This window comes from Impatiens glandulifera, chromosome 8 (assembly GCF_907164915.1).
Source record: "Impatiens glandulifera chromosome 8, dImpGla2.1, whole genome shotgun sequence".
Taxonomy (NCBI): domain Eukaryota; kingdom Viridiplantae; phylum Streptophyta; class Magnoliopsida; order Ericales; family Balsaminaceae; genus Impatiens; species Impatiens glandulifera.
This window is the reverse complement of record NC_061869.1, coordinates 4,586,430-4,604,059: the sequence shown is the minus strand read 5'-3', so window position 1 is coordinate 4,604,059 and position 17,630 is coordinate 4,586,430. Positions and strand designations below refer to the sequence as shown.

The 17,630-nt window shown below is 30.4% G+C and overlaps 3 protein-coding genes and 3 non-coding genes across 6 annotated transcripts; 4 read left to right on the top strand and 2 right to left on the bottom strand.

The window, feature by feature from the left end:
• Window positions 1–1,820: 1,820 nt before the first annotated feature.
• Window positions 1,821–2,998, top strand: LOC124912733 (peroxidase 15-like). Its single transcript, XM_047453383.1, has 3 exons — window positions 1,821–2,243; window positions 2,321–2,483; window positions 2,586–2,998. The coding sequence occupies exons 1-3, from the start codon at window positions 1,821–1,823 to the stop codon at window positions 2,996–2,998; spliced, it is 999 nt and encodes a 332-aa protein (XP_047309339.1).
• Window positions 2,999–10,306: 7,308 nt separating this feature from the next.
• On the top strand, window positions 10,307–11,712 carry LOC124912368 (peroxidase 15-like). The gene is made up of 4 exons (XM_047452979.1): window positions 10,307–10,540; window positions 10,648–10,836; window positions 10,925–11,087; window positions 11,207–11,712. The coding sequence occupies exons 1-4, from the start codon at window positions 10,331–10,333 to the stop codon at window positions 11,614–11,616; spliced, it is 972 nt and encodes a 323-aa protein (XP_047308935.1). The 5' UTR covers window positions 10,307–10,330; the 3' UTR covers window positions 11,617–11,712.
• Window positions 11,713–11,866: 154 nt separating this feature from the next.
• Window positions 11,867–11,939, bottom strand: TRNAA-AGC. The gene has a single exon. It is a non-coding gene; the product is annotated as a tRNA-Ala (tRNA).
• Window positions 11,940–12,790: 851 nt separating this feature from the next.
• Window positions 12,791–12,862, top strand: TRNAD-GUC. The gene has a single exon. It is a non-coding gene; the product is annotated as a tRNA-Asp (tRNA).
• A 1,881-nt stretch (window positions 12,863–14,743) lies between these two features.
• Window positions 14,744–14,816, bottom strand: TRNAA-AGC. Its single transcript has one exon. It is a non-coding gene; the product is annotated as a tRNA-Ala (tRNA).
• A 123-nt stretch (window positions 14,817–14,939) lies between these two features.
• LOC124912231 (non-structural maintenance of chromosomes element 1 homolog) lies at window positions 14,940–16,897 on the top strand. Its single transcript, XM_047452797.1, has 6 exons — window positions 14,940–15,105; window positions 15,301–15,497; window positions 15,915–15,995; window positions 16,068–16,277; window positions 16,406–16,483; window positions 16,587–16,897. The coding sequence occupies exons 1-6, from the start codon at window positions 14,994–14,996 to the stop codon at window positions 16,833–16,835; spliced, it is 927 nt and encodes a 308-aa protein (XP_047308753.1). The 5' UTR covers window positions 14,940–14,993; the 3' UTR covers window positions 16,836–16,897.
• Window positions 16,898–17,630: the final 733 nt, after the last annotated feature.

Genomic DNA, 17,630 nt, shown 5'->3' with positions numbered 1-17,630 from the left:
AAAGCAATAATTTTTATTATATAGGCTCAATATCAATATCATCTATTTTATTTTAGTTGAATAGTATATATACTTTTCTATTTTTTTTAATCAAATACTATGTCTTTATTAGTAAGACTCTAGCCACATAAAAATATAACATGCAATTTGTTTAGTGAAGACGCAAAAATCATTATTACCCATTAACAAAACAAATAATAACATAATTTGTCTAGATATATTATCAAGAAAACTCATAAATTCTCATAACAAAAGATACCGGTTATTCAAAATGAATATCTACGAAAAATATATGAGTAAATTAGATTAATACTAAATTAGTATGACAAGTCTTGCTCTCAACGATTCTAGCTATATTCACAATCGATATAGATTTATTGTTCAAAAGCACATCATTATAACATTCAATTCAATCTGTATCGTCCACTCCACATTTAAGATATAATTCATTCAAATAAAAAACAACAATTCATTACTTATTTTTTAAACACTAATTAAGAGCATACTCAGTCCGATAAAAATAACGTGTTAATTACTAATAAATTAATAATAGACTTGGTCTAGTGAAAAAATTGAAGCAAGCAAGTAATCTCAGTGTTTGAATAAGTATTATATCAATAATTTCTCTACTAAATAAATTTATCTCAACATATTAGTTGAATAAGAGTGTTTATTATAATGAAACTATGACGTATGTTTGTAGATTTGATCAAATCAATTACGTTCACAAGTTATATTGATCAGAGGTGACTTTCAATTTTAAAACACCTCACGAAATGATTAAAAATTCTAAAGGAAAACATGAAATTTTCTTACTAAAAATATTATAAGAATCACAATGGGTGTTTTATATATAATGATATCACTAATTATATTTTATTTAATTATAATTGTATGACTAGTATTTCTTTATAAGCTTCCTAGTTATTTTATATATTTTGTCTACCAATACAACCTAGAGATATGATAAAATAATCATGTTGATTTATGAGACTTACTCTTATCTTATGTTAGAGCCTCCTAATTTGACTTCAAACACATTTTAATAGACATTTTTAAATATAATGACTTCAAATTTAGATATGTAAGATATTTAATATAATAGATCAAAATTATAATAGAGTGAGTTTGAATGAAAAGCGTTATTAAATTTATTAATATATATATATAATTAAATTATATTTCAAATTATTATTTTATATAAATTAATATTCTGATAAAATATTTGAATATTTAAATTCTCCAAATGGAATTTTTAAACGAGGCTTATAAATTGAGGGTTCATAAGTCTTATCAAAATGGAATTACAACATCTTTAACTATAAGTTCAAAGATTGTTGGAACTTCATTTGTTTTGTTTTTTTTTTAAGTATGTTAAATATTTATATAAAATAACATGATTGACTAAAAAAACACAATAAATCAATGGAAATGAATCCCAAAAATAATTAATCATCAAGACTAATTGGCTCAAAACAATTAATCAAAATTTTAACAAAATAAATTACCATGTGAGTTTTGAAGAAAATAATTGAAAATAGAATTGCAACCAAACACAAAGCCTTTGTTCATATTTTGACAGTGATGAATTTGCTTTCATTTTGATAACTAACATAAAAAAAATACAATAGGTAATATATTCATTTCTTCAAGCTATCAAAATCAAGACAAAGTCTTTGCATTGTCTAAGTCTATTAATTTTCTACTCCTTAATTTCCCCTATATATATGAAAACCACATCTTCAATCCTTTCTCACCCTCACAACTCAACCTCACCATTTCGGCATCTCTTCATTAATATCATATCGTATTCATATAAGATGGCTAAGACCAATCAATCGACGATGACAAAACTAATCGCATCCATGTTGTTTTTGGTGTGTATAATATTGCTTGGCGGTGGTTGTGAGGCTCAGTTGAGCTCCTCCTTCTACTCAACCACGTGCCCTAACATATCCAGCGTAGTAAGAGGAGTCCTCGAGCCCGCCTTACGTAGTGACATTCGAATCAACGCGAGAATCATTCGCATGCACTTTCACGACTGCATGGTCAACGGTTGTGATGGCTCGTTGTTGTTGGACAATGGTAATGGAATACAAAGCGAGAAAGATGCAGTCCCAAATCAATCAATCACTGGCTTCAATGTAATCGATGATATTAAAACTGCCTTGGAAAGTGTGTGCCCTAATGTCGTCTCGTGTGCAGATATTCTCGCTATAGCTTCTCAGATCGGAGTTGTTTTGGTATGTCAACAATTACTTATCCTTAGTCTCTCTATACATATATTTATCTCAAAATTAACACAAAAATGAATGGGCAGGCTGGTGGACCAACATGGGCAGTTGAGTTAGGAAGAAGAGATAGTCGTACTGCAAACCAAGCCGGAACAAGTGCGATTCCAAGCCCTTTTGACTTGCTCGATGATTTGGAGGATAAGTTCGATGATGTTGGACTTGATTCCATTGACCTAGTCGCCTTATCTGGTATCTTTTAAGAACATGATAAACCTATTTCATTTTACTTTTTATATATATACTAGGTTTTGTTTTCCTTCTGACTGTTATGTTATGTATGTCATTGATTAGGGGCGCACTCTTTTGGTCGAGCTAGGTGTGCCACATTCGTTGGCAGGCTCTACAACTTCAACAATACTGGTAACCCTGATCCAACCATAGACACAACATACCTTGCGACACTTCGTCAGACATGCCCACAAGGTGGAAACGCAAATGTGGTCGAGAATCTCGACCAAGACACACCAAACACCTTTGACAATCGATATTTCACAAACCTCCAAACGAACAAGGGGCTCCTCACAAGTGACCAAGTTCTTTTCTCCACCCCCGATGAAGACACTGTGGACATCGTCAATCAATTTGGCGGTAGCCAGGCTGCATTCTTTGATGCTTTTGGCAAGTCTATGATCAAGATGGGAGCTATAAGCCCTTTAACTGGAACCAACGGGGAGATTAGGACTAATTGCAGAGTCCCTAATTAACATTTATGAAATATATATATATATGTATGGATATCCTATTTAATTATTTACATTGTTTTCTTCCCTTTAATAAACCTGTGGATTTTTTAATTTGTGACCATGTGAAAGAAATCCATTTTGTTTTAGTTCTCCAATGGAATAAAATCATTAAGTTTTTTTTTTTTATCTTTTAAATTTGTTTGTAATTTTATCTTATATAAACATGGCTCGGTGCATGTCTAGCTTAAGGGGCTCGTGGAAGTCATGGGATGAAAGTTAATTAGAACATCTCGTTTGAGTCAAATGGTTTGAGGAGACGAAAAGGTTGAAGATATGCACGACCATCAGTCCATTTTCTTGTAGTGGATTACACTCGATCGATTCAGATGAAAAACAAATTATTGACCAAAACCACCTAACTGCAACAACTAATCCAAACTCATATTCAATATTCCATCATAAACCATGTATAAGAGCATACTTAGTCCAAACAGAAAACCCCTAGTGTTGGTTATAGTCCCTACTAATAAATTAATAATAGACTTAGTCTAGTAGAAAATTTAAGCAAGCAAACAATCATATCTGAGTTTGAATGAGTATATGATGTATATATATATATATATATATTCTCTAAATTACATAAATTGTCATTATTTAAGCAAAAATGCAATCAAACAAGAAAAGTACAACATCAAAATTTCAAAAATACCAGGAAAAGTTAAGACAAATAGTAAGAGCTGAAATCAATCACCGGTGAAAAAAGGGTCATTACCGAGAGTATAAACTCTCGGCAATGGCTCTATATTTGTCGGTATAGATATAATACCGAGAGTTTGGGTAGCTCTCGACATTCGTCGGTATTGCCATTTTCGGTAAATCTAATTGGGTATTTACCGAGAGATTTCATAAATTTCTCGGTTTAGATACCAAAGAGAAAAAACGAGAGTTATTTAAAAAAACTCTCGGTTTTTCCTTACAAGAAAAACCCGAGAGTTATTTGAAAAACTCTCGAATTTTCCCTCGCAAGAAAAACCGAGAGTTATTTGAATAACTCTCGATTTTTCCTTACAAGAAAACCCGAGAGTTATTTAGAAAACTCTCGATTTTTCCCTTATAAGAAAAACCGAGAGTTATTTGAAAAACTCTCGGTTTTTTCCTTGCAAGAAAAATCGAGAGTATTTCAAATAACTCTCGGGTTTTATTTTAAGGGAAAAATTGAGAGTTTTTCGAATACCTCTCGTATTTTCTTTTAAGGAAAAACCGAGAGTTTTTCAAATAACTCTCGGGTTTCCTTGTAAGGGAAAAACCGAGAGTTTTACAAATAATTCTCGGTATTGCCTCTATAAATGTCTCAAACAGCCTGATCGTTTTGTGCGCAACTAAAACTTGTTCAGCCAAACCAATACATATACAATAATATTCATAAACCAAAAGATCATTATAATTCTAAAATTCTAAACCAAACTCAATCATCCAAACAACCTATCATCAGTCGAACCAAAGTTTACAATTGTTCAAAAATTATAATGTACTAACTAGCTGGGGGGAGGGGGTTGTCATTAAGAATTCAATTTGTTGTTCATATTTCTCCATTCTTTGCGTCATTTGCATCCTCTCCGATTTCATTTGACCCTCCCTTTGCGATCTTTCTCTATCCCTTTTTTCCATTTCACTAGTCATTTCTACTCTTTCTATATCACTCCTTTGAATTTCTTCCATTGTCAACGTCATGTGTCTCACATCCGCCTTTAGCTATTCATTCTCCTCCAACAACCGATCAGTAGATCATTGAGAATTGTTGTCACTCCGATGATTCTCTTATGTGGGTCGGACGTCGGATCCCATACCGATCACTGTCTCATGCATTTGGCGCTGAACACTTTCTTCGTCAAGTCGAAGTCAGAGATATTTGGTTCATTGCTTCTTACTTACTCCATCTCTGCCTGCACATTTGAAATTAATTTTCATTTATATAAATAAGCTATATATAATTTTATTAAAGTCAATTAACTTATAATCTTCTCTTGCGCTCGTTCGTCCGGGATCGGGTTGGGGTTTTCTTTTGTAGTTTTTGGGGTACGGGTCCTCTTGAAAACTCAACGATAGAGGGGGTCCATCTTATTTCACCCACCTTTTGAAATAAATGATTTATGAAATTAGTAACATCATTGATAATCAATTCATTCACAAACTTAAATCAAACCTAAAACTAACATCAATAATAATCAAACCTAAAATTAATATCAATAATAATCAATTCATTCACAAACTTAAATCAAACCTAAAACTAACATCAATAATAATCAAACATAAAACTAACATCAATAATAATCAATTTATTCACAAACTTAAATCAAACATAAATCTTACATTAATAATAATCAAACTTAAAACTAACATCAATATTAATCAATTCATTCACAAACTTAAATCAAACTTAAATCCAATAAAATATAACAAATCAAACATAAAACTAACATCATTCAATACTAAATCTAATATAAATTATAAATCTAACAAAATCTAACCTAAATCTAACTTAAATCTAGCATAAATCAAACATAAAACTAACATCAATCAAACTTAAATCTAACAAAATTTAACTTAAATCAAACATAAAACTAACATCATTCAAACATAAATCAAACTTAAATCCAAAAAACTGTAACCTAAATCAAACCTAAAACTAACCAACATCAAACATAAATCTAACCATATAATATAAACATAATTAAACTAACCTAGAAGTTGAAGAGAAAAGCACGGCGGCAGGCAGATCGACGACGAGCTAGAGATGCGGCGACAGGTAGATACACGACGAGCTACAGGCGGCGAAAGGATCAATCAATGACGTGGACGTGGGCGGCGTTGGGCGTGGGCGGCGTTTGTCGTTATCGGTGTGGATCGTCTTTCAGGTGAGCGCGACTATCGATCGGGAGAAGGGGAGAGGGAAGAAGCGGTCGATGGTGATCTAGAAAGGAAAAGAGGTTTTTTTAATTAAAAGGGGTTTTATCGAGAGTTTTAGGTATAACTCTCGGTTTTGACCCTTTCATATTTCCGAGAGTTTTAGGTATAACTCTCGGTTTTGACCTTTTCATATTCCCAACACTTAGAATTATTTTTCAGTTTTTTTGAAAAGAGTCAAAACCGAGGGTTTTTTGAAAAACCTTCGCAATTACCCCCATCCCAACACTTAGAATTATTTTTATTTTTTTGGGGAAGAGTCAAAACCGATAGTTTTTTGAAAAGCCTTCGCAATTACTCCATTCTCAACACTTAAAATTATTTTCAGTTTTTTGGGAAGAGTCAAAACCGAGGGTTTTTTGAAAAACCTTTGCAATTACCCTCTTCCTAACACTTAGAATTATTTTTAGGTTTTTGAAAAGAGTCAAAACCAAGGAATGTTTGAAAAACCTTTGCAATTACCCCCTTCCCAACACTTAGAATTATTTTTAGTTTTTTGGGAAGAGTCAAACTGAGGATTTTTTTGAAAAGCCTTCGCAATTACCCATTTCCCAACACTTAGAATTATTTTCAGTTTTTTTGGGAAGAGTCAAAACCGATGGTTTTTTGAAAAACCTTCGCAATTACCCTCTTCCCAACACTTGGAATTATTTTCAGTTTTTTTGGGAGAGTCAAACCGAGGATTTTTTGAAAAACCTTCGCAATTACCCCCTTCCCAACTCTTGGAATTATTTTCAATTATTTTGGGAAGAGTCAAAATCGTGGGTTTTTTGAAAAACTTTCGCAATTACCCCATTCTCAATACTTAGAATTATTTTGGGAAGAGTCAAACTGAGGGTTTTTTTGAAAAACCTTTGCAATTACCCATTTCCCAACACTTAGATATATTTTCAGTTTTTTTGAGAAGAGTCAAAACCGAGGGTTTATTTAAAAAACCTTCGCAATTACCCCCTTCCCAACATTTAGAATTCTTTTCAGTTTTTTTGGGAAGAGTCAAAACCGAGAGTTTTTTGAAAAAACTTCGCAATTACCCTTTCCCAACACTTAGAATTATTTTCAGTTTTTTTGGGAAGAGTCAAAACCGAGGGTTTTTTTAAAAAACCTTCGCAATTACCCATTTCCAACACTTATAGAATTATTTTTAGTTTTTTTGAAAGAGTAAAACTGAGGGTTTTTTTGAAAAACCTTCGCAATTACCCATTTCCTAACACTTAAAATTATTTTTAGTTTTTTTGGGAAAAGTCAAAATCGAGGGTTTTTTGAAAACCTTCGCAATTACCCTTTCTCAACACTTAGAATTATTTTCAATTTTTTTAGGAAGAGTCAAACCGAGGGTTTTTATAAAAACCTTCGCAATTATCCATTTCCTAACATTTAGAATTATTTTCAATTTTTTGGAAAGAGTCAAAATCGAGGGTTTTTTGGAAAACCTTCGCAATTATCCTTTTTTAAAACCTTCATAATTACTCTTTTCAAACACTTAGAATTATTTTCAGTTTTTTTGGAGGATTTCGAGAGTGTTTTGAAAAACTTTCCGTGAAAACTTATAGCACCGAAGGTTTTATACACTTCTCGAAATTTATTTTTAATAACGAAAGATTTATTAATTTCGGGACCATTAACTTCTATCGGTAAAGATAGTGTAATTAATTAATTTGGATTATGTGTCAAAGTATATTCTTTACGCTACAAATAAATACCATTTTGTTTATATATAAAATAAAGTAACATTTGTAAAGAAAAAAATAATATATGTATAGTTTATTGGGATGTTCAAGTACAAGGAGAAGAGTTTCAACCGATCGATTAACCAATAATATATCCTTACTAGTATTTATATAAGTTTTACCAGGTTTGATCTATTAATTAGAATCAGAAATTCAAAATTTTAAATTAAATATTAATTTATTTCAGTTGTTTTTAATTTATTTATTTTATAATTTTATATAATTTATAATTTATTTTTTTAAATAATTCTTTATAAATTATAATTTAAAAATTAAAAATTACTAATATATATAAATTATTAAATATTATAATATATCAAATATTTACAAAAAATAATTAATATAAATTATAAAATATATAATTAAATTATTATCGGTAGAAAAATAGTTTAACCGAAAACGAACCGTTTAAGAGCTGGTAGAACCGGTTAACCGATAAATCGATAAACCGATAAACTATCAGTTATCAATTTTCTAGTTTATTTTAACAGTTCTAGTAAGAAATTTTATCTAATCAGTCGAAATTCTCTGATTCGATTTCCACTAAAATATGGTTAAAACTGAGACATGATTGTTGGGTGGTCGTTTACTTAAAAAAAATCACACCCAGTATTTTAGGCTCTGATCGGTTACAAATTTAAATATATTTATATATAATACATAATTTAATTTATATATATATATCACTTCGTTCGTTAATTAAAATAATTAATCAAAATATTAAAATATTTTTTAATTTTTTTATCATTATATATTAAACTATGTGAATATATAATTAAATTATTATCGGTATAAAAATAGTTCAGACCGAATCGTTTAACCAATAAAAATTGAGTTTACAAGGACCGCTAAAAACAGTTAACCGATAAACTAGTAAGTTACTGATTTATTTATTGATTTTTGGGTTTTTCCATAGCCCTAATAATAAAGAATTTTATCTAAAAAGTCAAAATTCTTGAATTCGATTTCAGTATAAAAAAAAACAAAAAAAACGTCCTAAAAAAAATTGGGACATGATTGTTGAGTAGGGTTGTGTGGCTTACTAAAAAAAATATCACATGGTTGTTTTAGACTCTAATTAGTTACAAACTTTTTATAAAAAAAAAATTATATATATATAATCAAACATTATTTTATTCAATTTTTCATAAATCATATCAATTAATTCATTAACTAAAATATTTATTTTTATTTTTATTTTTATTATTATATACTAAATTCTATAAAAAAAAAAAAAAAAAAAATCCTGTTCTCATTTTATTTTTTTTAATTTTCAAATAAATCTATATTGAACGAGGATTAGTCACCAATTTTGATTGGTGATTCTAGATGTTTCATTTACATTATGTCTAATCAGGCTTCATCCTAGCACTTTTAAGTCCAAATAATATTTAAGAAAATACTCAGTCTACCAATAATAGACATGATCAAACCAATCATATATGTTGAATTATTGGACTACTAATTATATATCTTATGATAAGCCTCCTAATTTGACTTCACATTTCATTACTCTTTCTAAATCTAACGATTTTTCAAATTTAGATTATTATTATTAACATATTTAACTTACATGATCTATTGTATAAGTGTTCATATTGTCTTTTCAAAATGGAATATCTTATTCTATCTTTAACTATACAAGTTTAGTGTTAATTAGTTGAATCTTCATACCTTTTAAAGAAATTAAAAGAAAGAAAAGACAAAAGCTTCTATAAAATAACAAGACTAATTGTCACATGAAATTAATTACTATATAATTATAAGCTTATTTCAAACATAAATCATGTAGTGACTAAAAAGTATGCACAATAAATCAACATGTAAAACAAAAATTATTTTTGACTTTATAAATCTTTTGATGTTTTTATTTAATTTGTCAACATTTATTTTTAAATTATTAATTAGTTTGACATTAAATATAAATGGAATAAAAATAATTTTGTAGAGATTTTTAAACAGATTTTTTATTTAACTTTATTGTTCTCTTGTGTTAATGTTATTTTAATATGAAATAGAGATGTGATATTAATTACATCGGGTTAATCGAGTTAAGCAATCAGGTCGGGTTCGAGTCAATTACAAATAAACACGTTTGATTCATAGTAGAATTTTTGACCCAAATTAATAAACATGTTATATTCAAGTTAATATCGTTGAACATGCTAATCTGCTAACCTGAACTCATCAACCTGAATTGTCATCCATAGTTATTTTGACTAATTGTTATCGTATAAAGAACTAATCAGCTGCACCACTTTTCTTTTCCGAAGTTGCCAACACGACTCGTTTCGAATATTTGTGGGATTCATTGGGTCTGTATTGAACCTTTTTTTTTAAAAAAAAATATTATTAAACACACCACTAGACAATAATTATAATTATTATCATTTTAGACTTTGGAGTTTTGCAAGTTATCTTTTCTGCATGGAGAAAATGGGGACATTGCTTTCATATTTTGACAACTATCATTAAAATATTCTTTTCATAATTTCTTCTTCCTATCAAAATCAAGACAAAGCTGTCTATGCATTGCCTAAGTCCATTATTTTCTACTCCTTAATTTCCACTATATATGAACATCACATCTTCATCCCATTCTCCCCACATCACAACATCCCTATTTAGTCATCTATCTTCAACATATCCATCAACATTAACGATGACAAAACTAATGACAATCGCGTTGTTTTTGTCGGCTATAATATTGATGGTTGGTTCATGTGAGGCTCAATTGAGCTCCACCTTCTACTCAACCACGTGCCCAAACATATCGAGCGTAGTTCAAGGAGTCCTCCAGCCCGCCTTTCGTAGTGACGTTCGAATCAGCGCTAAAATCATACGCATGCACTTCCACGACTGCATGGTCAATGTAATATATCTTTTTCTCAAATTTTAAACAACTTAATCTATATATTAATTATTATAATAAACTTTCAACTTATAATATTTGTCCTTTCAAAAATAATATATGTATAGGGTTGTGATGGCTCGTTGTTGTTGGACAATGGTAACGGAATACAAAGCGAGAAAGATGCAGTTCCTAATCAATCAATCACCGGCTTTAATGTAATCGATGATATTAAAACTGCATTGGAAAATGTGTGCCCTAATGTCGTATCATGTGCTGATATTCTCGCTATAGCTTCTCAGATCGGAGTTGGTTTGGTATGTCAACATTCACATATATATTTTTTTCATAACTATTTATTTAAGGTTTTTGTACAAAAGTAACCCGAATTACATGAATGCATAGGCTGGTGGACCAACTTGGGCAGTCGAATTAGGAAGACGAGATAGTCGGACAGCAAACCAAGCTGGAACAAGTGCAATTCCAAGCCCTTTTGAATTGCTCAACGATTTGGAGAATAAATTCACCAACGTTGGACTTGATTCCACTGACCTAGTCGCATTATCTGGTATATATCGTATCAAAACATCATTATGTATCCTATTTAATTAGTTCTTTTTTAGAGTAGGCTATAGAATAACATGTTATCAATGTTACCTTATATTCATGATTTATGTCATTTATTAGGGGCACACTCTTTTGGACGAGCCCGGTGTGCCACATTCGTGGGTAGGCTCTACAACTTCACCAACGGCAACCCTGATCCGACCATTGACACAACATATCTCCAGACACTTCGTCAGACATGCCCTCAAGGTGGGAACGCAAATGCGATTGAGAATCTTGATCAAGACACACCGGACACTTTTGACAATAGTTATTTCACAAACCTCCAAACGAACAAAGGGCTCCTCACAAGTGACCAAGTTTTGTTCTCCACGTCTGGTGGAGACACTGTGAACATCGTAAGTCGATTTGGTGGTAGTCAAACTGCATTCTTTGATGCGTTTGGCAAGTCTATGATCAAGATGGGAGCAATAAGCACTTTAACCGGAACAAACGGGGAGATTAGGACTAATTGCAGAAACCCTAATTAAGATTTATGCATGGATCCTATTGAAGTAAGCCTGTGGATTTTGAAATTTGTGACCAAGTGTAACAAATCTATTTTAAGTTCATCCTCAGATGGAATAAATTAAGCCAACTTTAAGATTATGTTTTCTCTAATTATGATATTATTATAACGTTACATTCCATATAATACAAATACAAGCTCTAAATGCACCTTCCATATAATACAAATACATGCTCCAAAATAAACTTTCTTTAAGAAAACAAAATAAAAAATGGAGATGCAGGGTATCGATCCCCGTACCTCTCGCATGCTAAGCGAGCGCTCTACCATCTGAGCTACATCCCCGTTTGAATAAGTTTTAAAGATTTTATGAAATATTCCTAGTATAAAAAAACTTAGATTGATCTTTTATAAAAATAGTTAACTTATTTAGGTGAATAATAGGTTAATTACTTTGTCAAATTATTGCATAATTTTCTTATTGATTGGATTCACATCAAAGAAGTGATGCTTTAGAAAGGTCAAAAGCAACTTATTCTTTGTTAATATTATGAGGTTATTTTGGTGATATTGTGTATGAAGTGTGGATGGAAAGAAATGTAAGGGTTTTTTTTTTTTAGAGAAACTAACATCGATAGTTATGTCCTTATTCATACATGGAGGAGAATATGTGTGAATTCAGAAAATTAAGAGTTATGTCAAAATGGGTCCATCAACTATGAGGAAGACACAAAAGTTTCAATGTTTAAGGCGCGCTAGATTACTTCAAGTTTGTTGTGTGGTTTAATTATTTTGTGTTGTATGTCGTTTTCCTTTTAAAATTAGAGCAAATATTTGTTTTTGCTTTAATTCATGAACTTATGTAGATTTTTTTTGGATTTTTTTTAGTGTAAGGACGATAAGTCGTTTTCTAAAAATAATAAAAAAAGTTAATCCATTTTGTTTTTCAAATTCCAACTATAATTCAACTATACATTTGTTACTCATGTCTAAATGAATACCGGCCCCTAGTTAGTCTCTCCATGATTTATCATTATTAGAACTTATTTATGGTCATATATATATATATATATATATATATATATATATATATATATATCTTGTGAAACTTGTATAATATGTTTTAGAAAAACAAAAAAAATAATTAAACTGTTAGTTTCATATTAATAATGACTGTTTTAAAACTAAAACACCAAGTCGTTGTAGTATAGTGGTAAGTATTCCCGCCTGTCACGCGGGTGACCCGGGTTCGATCCCTGGCAACGGCGATTTATTTTTTAACTTTGGTTCAAGTTCCATACTTAAGATAGTGATTTGATATTTTTTACTATAGGAGGAACTTAGCAAGAATAGACTTGTCAAAATATTTTGTTTATGTATATAATCCATTCAGAGTTAATATTAAATGTCTTTGACTCAAGAAAGACATTCCTTTATTGATTAAGGATGGAAAATGAATAACAGAGTATAAGGCAGAGCCATATTCTGTGACTCAAACTAGATTCCCAGTTTCTGTATTTTAAGAACCACTCCAAATTCAAACTGAAATCTCATCTAACTATCACTGCATTGGGCCTACTTAAAGATGTCAAACAAATAGTTAAAATCATTATTAGCTAATTAAAATACATACCCATTGTTCTTGAGTGTGACCAGGAAGGTACTATGATCAAATAAATTTACAGCTCCCAACACAAGGCAATGCAAAAGCATATATGTCTAAGAATCAGAGGCAGCAACCACCATTTGTGTCCCATTTTCATGAATGAAGCCCAAACTTACTTCCTCGTACCAACAAAATCTATTCAATCAGGAAAATCTTGCCATAAGGCATAAGGTAAAGCCATATATACAAGGGCGGAGCGAAGTGGCGGGCTGCGGTGGGCTCTAGCCCAGGGTAGAATTATAAAACAAAATATATGTATATGTATTTAATTAACAAATATGATCTGTAGTTCACTTGGCATTGAATTGAAATTATAATGGGGAGGTCAGGTGATCAAATCCTGGCCTCTCCCTCATTTTTTTTTATTAATTATTACAATTATACATTTAAAAAATTATATAAATTAATATATTATTTAGTTTTCTAAAATAATTTATATGCATTAATGATTTATAATTTTTTTTCTAAATGTTTATTCACTTAATAATATATTTTTATTATTATTTTCATATTTTATTTTTTCCTACTTTCTCATCTAATTAGCTTCACTTATTATACTTTCATATTTTCTATATAGTTAATTTTTTATTTAAAATTTAATTAATTTAACTTTTTATATTTTTAAGCTTAATTTTTCTTCAAGTATATAGTTTTAAATTTATAAATTTCTTTTTTAAATGAAATATTCTTATCTTTGATTAGATTTTATATATTTATTTTATTTTAGTAAGGATATTAATGTAACGATTTGATTAATGTTTTTATTTATTGCACGAATAATAATATAAGAAATTATAAAAAAAAATTACGGATAACATTTTTAATTTTATTTTTAACTGTTTTAAGTTTATGGGTGGGTCAACCCACAATCCGACCTAAGTATTCATTTACTTATAAAGTCTTAATAACCTAGTTGGTTAAAAGATTGTACTTGTGTTTGTTAGGTTGCAAGTTCGAAACATACCTCTAGCATTTTTAATTTTATTTTTAACCGTTTTAAGTTTATGGGCGGGTCAACCCACAATCCGACCCAAGTATCCAAATTAACCACAACTCTCGACCCGGTAATCCGGACACTTTAAAATTAAGTATCATTGTATATATATATATAGATATTAATAATATTTTCAGCCCAGTGAAAACAAAAATCCTGGATTCGCCCTTGCATATATAGTGATTAACCTTCTTTTTCTTACTGAACCTAAAAGAAGTAAAGCCACCACATATTTCAGCAATTAGTAAACCTTCTTCTTTATGCACTATAGTTTCTTAGGATGGTAAAACAAAAGGAGACATCAAAGTAAAACTAAGTGTTCAATTTCACTCATTCATTCTTCTTGTTAAATGATTTATACTATATTATTATTAGCATCAATAGATCACCACAAAAACAATATGACTGTATCTTTCTAAGTATTACATTAAAAGCAGTATGAACAAATCAGATGCATAAAATGAAGAAATTATAAAAATAAAATAAAAATGGAAATGCGGGGTATCGATCCCCGTACCTCTCGCATGCTAAGCGAGCGCTCTACCATCTGAGCTACATCCCCTTTTGTTTAAATTAACAATTCATATATATCTAAACTATCTTTACGTAACCTGCAAATATATAACCATCCCACTTTCCCGCCATACTTATTCATCTTCCTCTTCTAGGGTTTTGTATCTTTGTTTCTTCCCTCGCCGGAGCTAGGGCTTTCTCTCTCTCTCTATATATATATATATAAATGGCCTTGTCCTGGAGACACCACACACTTATCCAGGCCCTTCTATGTCGCGGTCCCCTTATCGAAGACCAGTTCCGTTCAATCTTTGCCGGCGTTTCAGGAGAAAGACTAAGTATTTCCTTTTCTTTTCATTTCTTCCTGTAAAGTTACTTCATTTTTGTAACCCATCTTCTCGTCCTGTGAGATTCTCAATTGCTTAAGGGTTTACTGTAAGAATTCAATTCCTTGATCTGAAAAACTGGATTACTTGTAGATCATTTGGACATTTTCTTGGAATTTTGACAGGAGTTGTATATTGATTTTACAGGTAGCAATAGAAGGTTATTCAATGATTATCTTCTGAAGATAAACAAAGAACTTGCTTTTGCCCAGTTTGAGTTACGGGCTTGCAGGAATCAATATGATGGTAATGTTTATTATGGAATGGTTAACAATGTGGCTGATGAACAGTCCAAGCTTGGAACCCAATACACAGTTCCTCAGATTACTTTCTATAAAGGAATTGTAAGCACCCATCACTTTTAGTGTAGATTGTGTTTCGATTTATATATCAAATCTTTCAAATAGTTCTCTTTTCCTACTGTTTTCACTGTTTTTTTTATCATTGTGTTGGACAGATATGAAATTACTACTAATAGTTGAGTTGATATGTATTTTAGTGATGCTTTAAGTGGAACTTCCTATTGCCTGAATAACAAATTCTTTCAATCACTAGAGAAGTTTGACATAATTGGGGAGAATTTACTGTTGAAAACTGCATCTTTTGAATCAAGAAACATACCTGGATGAGATTATGTTTAAATATTAACTTAGCAAGACACAAATTCAGATTTTATTGGTTTTTTCTCATTTGGATATGGATTCGGATACATAAACAGAATGACTGAACATTGAAGATAACTCTTTTACTTAAATGTCTAGATTGAGGCGATTATCCAGGATGCAACAGCTCAAGGTAGCATATCCAACATTGATGCTCTCAATGTCCGATTAGAGAGTCAGGTTAGTTGACTTAATCCATTTAATTCTATAAATCTTATGATGAAGAATTAAATATGTATGCCAAAATCACAGGCTGGACCAAGTCAAGTTCCTACTGCTGTGAAAACCTTTTCGTTCTCTCAGAAGGAAAAAACTCTTGAAGAACTAGTCCGAGACCAATGGCTCTGCTCGACAGTTGATGGTAACATTGGATTAGGTCCACGATCATTTCTGGACTTGCGCAGCTGGTTTCATAACAATGATATCCCTACCTGTGAAGTTTGCAGTGAAGCTTTAGTCAAGGTGCTTGCTTTCTCCATTAATAATGAAAACATCTCACAGTTTTTTATATTTTTTTGAAAAGTTTTAACCTTTCTAAAGAATATGTATCCTTGAGTTTTGGGTTTTATTTTTCTTCCTATCTTCAATAGGCGGAGTCTTGCCCAAATGAAAGCTGCAATGTTCGAATCCACAAATACTGTCTAAGTATGAAATTTTCCCAAAGAAAGGTATATACAGTATATAATTCAAAACCTTCTCATGCACCAGCATACCATGAATGAATTAGTTCGAGAAAACAGACTTGTAATAATTATGACTATTTGACTGCAGGTTGAAAAAGTTTGTTCCAGTTGCAAGACTCCATGGCCGTGTGAGGTCAATACATTAGAAGCTGTGAAGGCGGAGGAAGATGATCACTTGAATGAACCGTCTCAGAATAATGTACCCCCTTTAACAAGAAAGAGGCGAATGTCGAGTCGGGCTACTGATCCAGATCAAGTTGGATCAAGTTCCTCACCAATTTCAGGTGGTAATGAAGTTGTTAGGAGGGTGACAAGGAAAACATCAAGGTTGAAATAGTAGTAGACTTTTTCACCATATTTCTTCTCTTCATTGTATAAAACTTATGCGGTAGCCTTAAAAGAAATTAAAAACAAACTCTTTTTTTGTAGAAGTTTTTCCTGGGTTCTCAACAATATTGTGCTTAGATTCATTATTACAGCAATTCTCACTAAAACACATGGATTGAGGTTTATCTTAATTTTCTAGGTAATGGGAGTTGGGAAACGGTTTAAATTGTAAAAAATATTAAATAAAAAAATTAAGATAATTTTTTTTTTATATAGTATAATATATTGAAATTTTATATTATTAAAAAAATAATAATTATAATTTTTATAAAGGATAACTAAAATATTTATAATATTATATATTTATTTGTTTTTATTAATGTTTGAAAGTCTAGGTTAGCTTTGATTTGAATAGCCATTAATTAAATTATTAATTAAAATATTTTTATTGTTATTTTTTAAATAAGTTGAGTTAGTAGTATAATAATATTTAAACTTGGGCCTTGTTTGGTTATGAGTTTTTTTTAAAAATCAAGAGAGAGAAAAATTGAATGATGGATGGTGATTTTGAGGAGATAATGATTATTTTTGATAAAAAAACTTAAGAGTATTGATATATATAAATAAAATATAAAATAATAATTTAAATTAGAGAATATTTTAATATTTTGGTTAATGATTTGAGTGATGTGATAGATAAAAAGAGAATGACATAATATTTGATTTTGTATGGGTTTTATAAAAACTCATAACGAATGAGCTTCACTTGATTTGCATTGTATATATTCAAAATTACAATTTTAAA